Below are 12,210 nucleotides of genomic sequence, written 5' to 3'. Positions count from 1 at the left end.
GAAAAAGTACCAAGAAAATAACAATAATTATGTGTTAAAGAGCATAGAATTTAAATTTAGTCTTTGCCCCTAGCCTGTTTGGTTCAGTGGACAGAGCATTAGCCTGCAGACTGAAGGGTCCCAGCTGTGATTCCATTCAAGGACACATGCCCTGGTTTCAGGCTCAATCCCCAATAGGACACATGCAGAAGGCAGCCAATCAATGATTTTCTCTCATTGATGTTTCTATCTCTCTCCCTTTCCCTTCCTCTAGGACAGCGGTTCTCAACCTGTGGGTCGCGACCCCTTTGGTGGTCGAATGACCCTTTCACAGGGGTCGCCTAAGACCATCCTGCATATCAGATATTTACATTACGATTCATAACAGTAGCAACATTACAGTTATGAAGTAGCAACGGAAATAATTTTATGGTTGGGTCACAACATGAGGAACTGTATTTAAAGGGCCAGAAGGTTGAGAACCACTGCTCTAGGAAATCAGTAAAAATATATTTAGATTTAGATTTTTATTACATGTTGATCAAAACAACTAATATAAAATATAAAACAAAATTTTGTATTGATAATAATATTAATAGCTAACATTTACTGAATATATCCTGTGCCAAGATATGCTATTTACTTTATATGATATATCTTACTCAGTCTTCATTATGATATAGGTTCTGGAAAATTGCATGGTCCACAGCAGGTACATAAGGCTTGATAATTTGGCTAATTTTTAAAAATGAATTTATCCCAACCTATTATGGCCAGATTTCACAGGGAAAGAATGTGAAGACTCCCAACTTGTGTCTCACTTGATGAGCTGCAAGGAAGGAAGAGTTGCTATTTCTCCATTTGTTTGTCTCTCTGGGAACTCTGATGGTGATTTGCTTCAACCAGCAACTCCAAGCCATGTAAGTAGAAAATGGAGTTTATAAATAAATGGTCTTTAAGAAAAGAATGAATATATATCTCTAGGCAGCTTTCACTTCATGTCCAAACTGAAAATAGTAAAAGAATCCAGAGGTGCCCTAACCGGTTTGGCTCAGTGAATAGAGTGTCAGCCTGCAGACTGAAGGGTCCCAGGTTCAATTTCGGTCAAGGGCATGTACCTTGGTTGCAGGCACATCCCCAGTAGGAGGTGTGCAGGAGGCAGCTGATTGATGTTTCTTTCTCATTGATGTTTCTCTCTATCCCTCTCCCTTCCTCTCTGTAAAAAAAATCAATAAAATATATATATATATTTTTAAAAAAGAATCCAGGGGTGTCTATAGGAATATCCAGAAAATTGTGCTCTTAGGCCAGTATGATCTGTTTCTTAGTATTGGCCTGAGGGACCCTGCTCCACTATATAAAACTTCCACGACCATCACTTGTCTTCCATCCTTGAAGAATCTAGGGGATACTGACACAGGCTTGCTATGAAAAGAGCACATAAAATTACCTTTGGGCTTTCCCAGTATTGCTATAGTTGCTGTAAATCCCATATATATTCTGGATCACTGATGCCCAAAATGGAGTACAAAGAACTCAACATACTTGGAATATGCTGAATAAATAATCAGAATGTTGAAATATACTTTCAGAAATATAATTTATATCTTAATACAAATTTTGAGAAAGAAAATAAATTTTGTTACATTTGATATTATGGAATGACACTGATATCTCAACTCCATTTGATTCTAAAATTAGTCTTCTATCATGTAAAATAGTCTGATAGCACTTGAAAGAGTTTTTTAAAACTATAGAAACCCTCATACATTTTAAATGGACACATACATTTTTATTATTTATTTAAATAATTTCTAATGATGTAGTTTGAAGCTTCCAAAAAACATTTATATCTAAATAATAAAGGGGTAATATGCTAATTAGAACAGACAGCTGAACGACTTTCCGGACATCATTCTGGATGTCTTTCTAGACAAAGCCTTGGTAGTGGGGGTGAGGCAGAGGTGGTTAGGGATGATCAGGCAGGCAGGCAGAGTGGTTAGGGGCAATCAGGCAGGCAGGCAGAGGGGTTAGGGGCAATGAGCCAGGCAGGTGAGTGGTTAGGGGCAATGAGGCAGGCAGGCAAGTGGTTAGGGGCGATGAGGCAGGCAATTGAGTGGTTAGGGGCGACCAGGCAGGCAGGAAGAGTGATTAGGGGTGATGAGGCAGGCAGGCGAGTGGTTAGAGGTGATCAGGCAGGCAGGCAGGTGAGTGATTAGGAGCCAGTGGTCCCTGATTGCAAGAGGGATGTCCAACTGCCAGTTTTGGCCAGATCCCACAGGGATACCTGCAGGATTGGGCCTAAACTGGCAGTCAGATATCCCCCGAGGGGTCCTGGATTGCGAGAGGGTGCAGGCCAGGCTGAGGGGAACCACCCCAACCCCCCCCCCCCCAAACCACAAGATGAATTTTGTGCACCGGGCCTCTAGTGTTAATATAAAACCATTGCAACCCTTGCCAATTTGGCTCAATGGATAGAGCGTTGGCCTGAGGACCAAAGGATCCTGGGTTTGATTTCAGTCAAGGGCACATACTTTGATTGTAGGCTCCTGCAGGAGGCAACCAATCGATATGTTTCTCTCACATCTATATTTCTCTCTGTCATTCACTATCTCTAAAAATTAATGGAAAAAAATCCTCAGGTGAGGATTAAAATAAATAAGTAAATAAATAAAAAAAAATAAACCATTGCATCATTCTTTTTAAATGTATAGAATGGAATAAAAGTCCAAAGTGTTTTAATACCATAATTTTCAAGTTAAAAGAAGTGTTTCAATGCCATAATTTTCAAGTTAAAGGCAAGTCAATAATTAAATTTTTAATGATTTAAAATTTGGTGTAGTTCTCTTTCTCCTGCATTTGGATTCTGCATTTCTCCACACAATTTTCCTTTAATGTGATCATCCTAATGAAGTCACCCTATCTCATATTTCTTAGCTGAAATAGTATGTAATTCCAAAGTAATGGTTATTTTCTGTTGATCACAGAAACTTAGATAAAATATAAATTTTGAGAAGTAATTACTAAAAGTAAATTAATTATTGTATTAGAAATGTATATATTAATGAGATGAGTGAGGCTTTCTTTTTTAATTAGTCCATATAACTATGAATATTTAGTTATTTTCAGAAAGAGTCAGGGTTTCAGCATCAAATCTTAATTTGAATCCTGAGAAACCTTATTTAAATAGATAAGTGGTAGAGATGGAACAACTTTTGTTATAACAATAATACACAATTCTAAAATCTTCTGAGTTGTATTTCCCAAATCACTGAATGATCATCAAAAATACTTTAATGTTCTTTTCATTAACAACTTGATTAGATCCACCTTCAATTTTGTTGAATTCAAATAATTCAAGATGATCTAATTTAAAAAATGTTAAGCAGTTTTTAAAGTCATTCACTTTTTCAATAGGAAAGCTCTGCACATTTTAAAATCCTAAGGAAATGTACAACAGTAAGTTGGGGAGGCTATTTGTTTTATATAATGAGAATAAAGCATTTATGAAAGAAGCAGGAAATAAACTTATTTTTACTGATAAGGAACATGATTTAAAAACAAATTGTAGGGGGTTTGGAAGACTGGGGTGAAAATGGTGAAGGGATTAAGAAGTATAAATTGGTAGTTACAAAATAGTCACATGGATATAAAGAACAGCATAGGGAATATAGTCAATAATATGGTAATAACTATGGATGGTGCCAAGTGGTTTCTGAACATATCAGGGAGACCACTTTATAAAGTATATGGGTGTCTAACCACTGTGCTCTGCACCTGAAACAAATACAAAATAATGTAAATGTAAACTGTGATTGAGGAAAAAATAAAGGAAGTGGTGTCTGAGGCAAACAAACAAAACAACAACAACAAAACTAAACCAAACAAAAAAGGCCAAAACAAGTTGGAGTCCACTGCTCCAGATCCTGCGTGAAGCTCTTATGCGGATAGCTCTGTAGAGCTTTACCCCATATGAGTAGTGTCTTATAATAAACTGCCTTTGAAGAATGAGGATTCCGAGTATAGAAATAATAAAGGAGTGCATGTTAGCTTATAAGACCAGTACTTTTATGAAGATTTCCCCCCCTGTATTTTATTTGTGCAATCACAAACAGTTACTTACCTAAGAGATTTTGGAATAATTTTATTTCACATTGAAAAAAGATATTAATTTTTAAGTACTATAATTTCCACTTATTTTTATCATACAGTTAATTCAACTTATGAACATTATGTACCATTCACTTTTGTTTCCTTGTGCGAAATTTTGCATGTCTTTTGAAGAGACACTGACACAGATATAATAGGATATAATGTCTATGTCTTACTGCCGTGCAATCACCATCAATTAGCAGTGATCTTTTAAGTACAGGGCATGAAGTGCTTGATGTGTTTGAGAGAAGGGGGCAGGTCTATTTCATCTATTTTGAAGCATCTTGCTCTTGTGAATATTTCCAGCGTATTGCTTGGTAATGTAACATGCCCTGTGCCTTATCCAACTTGCTTTATACAAACTTACTTTACTAGTGTAAGTTATAATATCTTAAAACATATTTTGCTCTATTGTTCATTACATTCTACTGCCTTCCTAAATATGCATACATACATATCTTTAAATGGCATAGAGGTAAACTATAAGGCATAAAACTAATAACAGCCATGTGCCCCTCCTCTATTTCATTCACTTATCTCTCCGCTTTCCTTATGATATCAACTGTTCTAAACTTTGCGTTTTTATTTCTCCTTTAAAATGTCAGATACCAAAATCTCATTTCATTTTTTCTGCTTTTGAATTTTGTAAAAAGTGAAGGAATACTTACTGTGGTCTCCTAGAAGTTGCTTTATACACCTAACACTATGCCCATATGATTCATTCATGGGCATAAAGCTCTATTTTATTTTTCCTACTTCATAATATTTCATAGTGTGGAAGTAAAACAATGTATTGATCTATTCTCCTGTAAATAAATGTTTGTGTTTGTTTCTAGTCTTTATAATTCATAGAGTTACTATGAACATCTGGTACACATGTGCAACAGTTTCATTTGAGTATACATTTTCTGGAGTTTTAGGGTCAAAATGATTATCTAGATCATAATGGAATAAAAATATCCAAGTGGATGTTACTAACAGTAACTTTCCAAGCTACTACCAAGTCATTTAGAATGAAATTGTACCAGTTTACACTCTTACCGACAATATACTAGCGTTCCTATTGGCCCCGCAAAGTACAGTTTTCAAAAAAAAGAGCAGACATAGAAAACTCTTGATTTTCTTTCTTCCTTTACTTATTTTCCTTCTTTTCTTTCTTCCTTGCCTCTCCCCTTCCTTTTTATTCTGGTAATTGGACTATAAACAGTGTTAGAGTTGTTCAATTGAACTCTTCTCCTGAGACATACAAGGTACAAGCTCCCTGATGCTGTGTTTATAAAGATATTTCCTGTACCAATTAGGATAATGATGAATTTTTCAATTAGCTTTCCTTTCCTAGTGAGTCTTGCTGTATTCTAGGCTGGGTGGTTGAAATTGCCATCAATATGCTGTGCAGCAATAATGTTCATAGATGGATCCAAGCTATTTTCTGGGGTTGCTTAGGGTAGCACACCCCAGTGTGTATGAAAGACACCCTCTTCCCTCACTGAAAGAGTGTGCTTTAGAAATGCTGGTTTAAGGAAGTAACTGAAAAGCACAGTGTAAGAAATTATGAACTTTAATTATGAATGAATAAATTAAGAAAAATTGTATTTCTTCAGGTCATTCTACGCACAATTGGTATCAGTCATGCTCAGGCTCCTGTGCTTTGGCCGCACAGATTTGATAGCCAAGGAAGAAGAATGCCACTTAATGCTTATGCACTTGATTTCTATAAGCATGGTTCCTTGACAGGATTAGTCCAGGACAACAGGTATGTTTTAATTTTCTCCGTGTAAATCAATACCTGTTTCTCTACCTCCATGTCCACATCCCTGCCCATGTCTACCTCTTTCTTTCATCTCTATTTCTATATCTATGTCCATCTCCATCTCTATCTCTAGGTTGATCTCTGTTTCCATATTTGTATATTAAATGAATGAACTTAATGAATTTTAAGCCCCGAATCTGGGTAACTGCACACTTGCATTTGCTTTCCACACCCTGTAGGACAGCAACTTTACAAAGTGCCCTCTTCACTCCGGGATCCTTTGGGGGATGTCAGAGAGCTGTTTTCTGCCTGATCCTCACAGGCCAGGCTGAGGAACCCCACCTGCCGGAGGTTACCTCGCTCACTCTACAGACTCAGACGCTGGGGAGGGTCCGCGGGAAGTTGGCTCCAGGGTGTGTCCGGTCCTTCTCACCCAGTCCCGCCCCACTGGCCACCTTTTAATTAATTTCCTTTCAATGTGCACGAATCCGTCACTAGTACAAATGTAGAAATATATTTTTATTAAGTATCCTATTTATTCATTACTAGATATTTTGAAACTGAGTGACAATAATAATTACAAGCTCTTCATGATAGAACTATATAGAAAGTATATAATTCACACATTTGAGGACTGAATAAAAAAAGACAATTGTTTTAGTTCTTAGGCAGGGAAACCATTTTTAAAATAGTAAGCAGGAATACATCCTCTTGAGTTTACCTCGGAATGGGGAAATTGGCCCAGGCAGTGAGCACACAATCAGGATTCAGTATGCGTTTTACCTAAATTTTGAACAGTCCTTATTAAATTAAAGAATTTGTAACTTCTAATACTCTTGAGAAATAGTAATCATTTAAAAAATAAAATTCACTGTTGTAAATAAAGCAGCCATGATATTAGTAAACAATTTATTTACTTCTTCCCATTTGAGTATCTAGCTCTCATTCACTCTGTTGAGTTTTACTTTCCTACTTTGGATTTCTCCTGAAATGGTCAGACTCTGATTTTTGTTAGTCATCTGTGGCTGTGATACTTGTTATTGAATTCATAGTCATCATTTCCACAGGTTAAATTATCTTTTGGGAGTCTGTGGTAGAAACGATTCTGGTAAATACCTCTTGGAAGACAAAAGCAATCCATTATTATTGATGAATCTAACATTTCGATATGGAATAAGAAGTTCCTTAATGTTTTTGCACCATTGATTTTTCCAAATATTGTTTTGTTTAGGATGAATGAAGGAGACGCTTATGAGCTGTTGAAAGATTTTTCACTCACCCTTCAATCTATCAGGTTTGTTATAGCTTTTAAATACCGATTTCAAATTTTCCAGTAATTTAGTGGTAATTTGAAAAATGTTAAGTTCATACTTACAGGTATCATTGAACCTTTTAAGTGCTATGAATTTCAATTCCCCAAAACTTTTCAGAACTTCTCAACATCCTGTTACATTATTTCTACCTTAGAGTTAATTCCCAAATCCATTTGACATAAAGTAGCATCCAGACCAGTCTCAGCCCCAGGCACTGTGCACCAATAGACAGCAATATTCTAAAACCTCAATAATCTTGAATTTCTCAATTTCCATCATCAGTGTACATCAGACACATGATACTTCAGAGGGCCCCTTAGGGCTCCATCAGGTTTCTGGTTTGTATCCACTTACATATTCTTGACTCTTGCTTTATCTAGTGTTTTTTCCAGGCTTCCTCCAATTCTGATCTCTCATATTGGCTTCCTATTTTAATCTTTAACAGAGCCCAGTGGAGACCCAAGTAATTCCAAATATTGTGTGGATACCCCCATTCCTAGGCTCCACTAGCAGGTTCTCCTTAGGACCATCTAGTGCTGCCTCGTTAAATATTAATCTTCCTGATGCCTCCAGTCTGCATGCACTTCAATACTTTATGAATGTTCCTATTTCTGTGACTTTAAAAATTGTACACATATATATATGCCTGGCTGGTGTTGCTCAGTGATTGAGTGTCAACCTATGAACCAGGAGGTCATGGTTAGATTTCCAGGTCAGGGCACATGCCTGGGTTGTGGGTTCGATCCCCAGTTGGAGGCGTGGAAGACGCAACCGATCAAAGAGTCCCTCACTCATCATTGATGTTTCTATCTCCCTGTCTCTCTCACTTCCTCTCTCTAAAATCAATAAAATAATATCTTTAAAAAATTGTACACATACACATATAATTTGCCATGAATCCCTTGTTTATGGGGTTTTTGCTAATAAGGTCATTTTATTTCTTTTATCTGAGATTAATCAGACATGTTTGGACTTTTTATATGGAGAATGAAACTTTTAGAATGGTGAAGCAGAGGGAACTGCTCTAGATTGAGTATTCCTTACGTGTTCATAGTTATCCACATTAGGGCCAGCAGAGCACTCCAATATTAAGAGACTTTGGAGCTCTCTCAAAAGCTGAGCCTAGGAAAATCATTAATTCATTCATTCATTCATTCACTTTTATAAAAGTATCAAAGTATTATTGGTTTGAGGTGTAGTCTAAACATTTGAGATAGAATTATTAAACATATTCTTGCTTTAAAAAAATCTTACAATGTACTGAGAGAAAATATTACAAAGGTAATAAGTACTAGGATGATGGATAAAAGGTGACCCACTCTACCTTGAATTCAGAAAAGGATTCTCAAAGTAACATTTTGACCAAGTCATAAAGAATGGAGCAGAGGGAATAGTGCTTTCAAAGGACAGAATTGGGAAAGGGCCTGATATGTCAGGCATAGGCTTTAAGTGCAGTATGGTGGCATGTAGAATATGGGATTGTGATAGGGATGGGGAGTTGCTTAAAGCAGCTTTAAAGACAATGTGTGTGTGTGTGTGTGTGTGTGTGTGTGTGTGTGTATGAATGAAAGGGTCTTCATTATCATAATTTGGAGTTTGAGCTTACTATTTGGAGCAATGTGTAGGCAGTGCATAGAATGAGTGTAATATGAGTCTACAGTGTATGGTTTATGTAAATGGTAGAAGCTCAAAGGCTGTAACAGTCATGCAGGTGAGAATAAGTGAGGGTCTGAATTAAGGAAATAGAAGTAATGTTGAAGAAGAGTGGTTAGAGAAATATTTATGAGAGAGTAGAATCTGAAAAAACAAAAACATACAAAACAAAACAAAAACAGACTCAGAGAAACAGAGGCCAAACTGATGGTTGCCAGAGAGGAAGGGGATGGGGGATATGGGATGGGTGAAAGAGATGAAAGTAAGTATAGTCAATAATATTATGATAACCTTGCATTGTGACAGATGATTACTAAACTTAGTGTGGTGATCACATTGTAAGGATTATAAATGTCAAATCACTATATTGTACACCTGAAACTAATATAATATTGTATACCAACTCTACTTAAGTAAAATTAAACATAGAATCAAAGAACTTGTCAGTCAATAAATGTCATGCAGTTGGAGAAGATGCCAAGGTTTCTATTTTAGTTAATGATATATAGGAAACATAAGCGTTCAGAGGAGAGTTGGAGACTAACAACCAACAATAGTGTTATGATATCTGTGGAATATCGTTCAGGAAGAAATGTCCATTAGTCATGATTATAGGTCTGTGACTAGGAAGAAATTCAAAGTTGTAAATATAGATCTGGTCATTCATTTTGTCAGTGAAGACACTAGGAAAAACAAAACTGGAATTCTAGTGGAACTAAGGTAGATACGTTTATAAAAGGCTGATAAAAATCAGATCTTGGTTGTTTTCAGTCCTTGATCAGCCCAACTGCAGTGTTCATTTTTGAATCTCATCTCTCCTTTCTTGTCACCTGTCTATTGGTTTCTCATTGCTGCTGTAACAAATGACCACAACCAACTACGTAAGCCAATACAAATTTATTCTTACAATTCTATAGGCCAGAAGTTCAAAATGGATCTCACTGAGCTAAATCAAGGCGTAGACAGGCTTGCATTCCTTTATAGAGACTTTAGGACAAGCTGTTTTATTATTTATTCCAGCTTCTAGAGGCAGCTGGCCTTACCTTGAACGTGGCCCCCTTCTATGTTCAAAGCCAGCATTGGTGGGTAGAGTATCATATTGCATCCCTTTGACATTTATTCTCTCCTGCCTCCCTCTTCTACTAATAAGGATCTTTGAGACTACACTGTGCCTTTTTAGATAGTCCAGGGCAATGTCCTCATCTCAAGCACAGCTGGTTAGCAACTTCAATTTTATCTGCAACCTTAATTCTCCTTTGCCATGGAAGTAAACATATTCATAAATTTCCAGGGATTAGGATTTGAATATCTTTGGGGGCCATTATTCTGTTTACCACACCATGTGTTCTTTATTTTCTCATACATCCAGGTAATGGAAGGAATATTTTGCTTTTCATAGAGGTAGTTGCCTGTAGGTTCCATAGGCGACCTGTAGAAGAGAAGGGGAGTTTGTGTGGCGGCTATTGAAGGGAGGAAGGAAGGATCAGGGTACTTGGAATTAGGTGGTTTTAAAATCCTCTTAGTAATAGACATGGGCTGTAGTAATAGACTGCCAGTTGTCTTGTGATCTTTGTTGTTTTTTTGTGCATGGGTTTTTTGCAAAATATGTTTCTTGTTCATATTTTGCTAACATCTCATCATCTAGTGAGATTTACTTGATTCTGCTTGCCTTCTTACAATACTGACTCCTCTGAAATGTGTGTTTCATATATATTTATTTTCATTTGCAGTGTTTCCTTGCGTGAGCTATGTGAAAATGAAGATGACAATGTGGTCTTAGCATTTGAACAATTGAGCAAAACCTTTTCTGAAAAATTTAACAAAGTCTGAAAACAGTCTTTCCAAAACACTTAAAATATTTTCATGGGTATTTTTCAAGTCATATTTTATGATTCTCATGTTTTTTTTTCACAAATACATATATGATGACGTAGAAAGAGCAAGCACTTTAGAGTCAGAGTTGTAATCAAACCTGCCATGTTCTCTTATGAATACTACTGAAAAAAGTATATTATATTTGAGTTTTGGTTTCTTTATATAGTTGAATAATAATGCTTATGTATCAGCTAGTTTCAGATTGATTGAGGAAATGCAAGGACTTTGTAAGTGACAAAAATAATTTTTACTCTGTGAGACTTAAACAAGTATTACATTCTGAACATTTTTTTCCACAATGTCATAGTTTGTAAAGTCTCTATTAAGGCTAAAATAAATGATAACACTATCCTAAAGTTAAAATTGATTCTTTCTAGTTGACCTAAATGTGATTACATGACTTAGATTTATGGCCATTAAAATAGTATCTTCCAGTAATCTTAAACTACTAATTAAAAATTGTAAATGTGAACTTTGGTATAAATCCTCTGATGTTTGAAAAATAAATATAGCTGATGATTTGGCTTAATTTTAATTGTATATAAGTTGTTTGAAAACTACAAAGTAATAAAATGGGTTTAATCTACATGCCATTGGTCTCTTTATGTTCAGTCTATGCATCTGAAAATCCATTTACACACACACATTTATTTTATATGATAGCTTATGCATACATTTGACCCTGGAATATCGGGTTTGAACTGTGTGGTCCACTTATATATGGAATTTTTTCAATGAATACATTGCATATTTTTGGATATTCCAATAATTTAAAAAAACTCACAAATGAACCATGTAGCCTAGAAGATCAACAAAATTAAGTAAAAGTTTCGTATGTCATGAATGCATAAAATATATGTAAATACTAGTCTATTTTTTACTTACTACCATAAAATATGACAGAGCCAATCAAGGAAATTATGAAAGTGATTGTGGATATGGCAAAAAAAAAAAAGGTGGTGATTGTGGTGAAGGGTTTCAATATATGGATCCTAGAGAAATTCAAGAGCTATTAGGCAATGTACCAGAGGAATTAGCAGAAGATGACTTGATGGAGATGAGTGCTTCTGAACCAATGCCAGAAGATGAGGAAGAAGCCAGAAAACAAATTGACATCAGACAATCAGGCAGAAGGATTCTGATTATTCAAGACAACTTTGACTTCTTTTACAACATGGACCCTTATATGGCACTGGCACTGAAACTAAGGCAAGTGGTGGAAGAAGGACTGGTACTCTATAGAAACATTTTTAGAAAAAGAAAACAAAAAAATCAGACAAAATGAAGATGTATTTCCATACAGTTACACTGAGTGTGGCTGCCTCTTCTGCCCGCCCCACCTTCTATCTCTTCCTCCTCTCTCACCCCTGCCACCAATGGAGTTGAGGGAGCAAGACCACCCTCCCTTTCTCTTCTTCAGCCTACCCAATGTGAAGAAAACAAGGATGAAGACTTTTACGATGATCCATTTCCACTTGATGAATAGTA

The 12,210-nt window shown here is 36.1% G+C and overlaps 1 protein-coding gene across 3 annotated transcripts in view; it reads left to right on the top strand.

Moving 5' to 3' along the window:
- LOC118658976 (probable ATP-dependent RNA helicase DDX60) overlaps positions 1-11,323 on the top strand; it is a 102,166-nt gene extending 90,843 nt beyond the window's left edge. For 2 of the 3 annotated variants that reach the window (XM_036314865.1, XM_036314866.1), the window contains exons 35-38: positions 757-899; positions 5,733-5,884; positions 7,113-7,175; positions 10,578-11,323. In XM_036314865.1, coding sequence (XP_036170758.1) covers positions 757-899; positions 5,733-5,884; positions 7,113-7,175; positions 10,578-10,677 — 458 coding nt within the window. In that variant the 3' untranslated portion in view covers positions 10,678-11,323. The remainder of the gene's footprint in view (positions 1-756; positions 900-5,732; positions 5,885-7,112; positions 7,176-10,577) is intronic. The other variant, XM_036314863.1, reaches the window with a different exon arrangement.
- The last annotated feature ends 887 nt before the right edge of the window (positions 11,324-12,210 follow it).

This window comes from Myotis myotis, unplaced genomic scaffold (assembly GCF_014108235.1).
Source record: "Myotis myotis isolate mMyoMyo1 unplaced genomic scaffold, mMyoMyo1.p scaffold_m19_p_6, whole genome shotgun sequence".
NCBI classification, from domain to species: domain Eukaryota; kingdom Metazoa; phylum Chordata; class Mammalia; order Chiroptera; family Vespertilionidae; genus Myotis; species Myotis myotis.
This window is presented reverse-complemented; position numbering and strand designations above follow the sequence as displayed.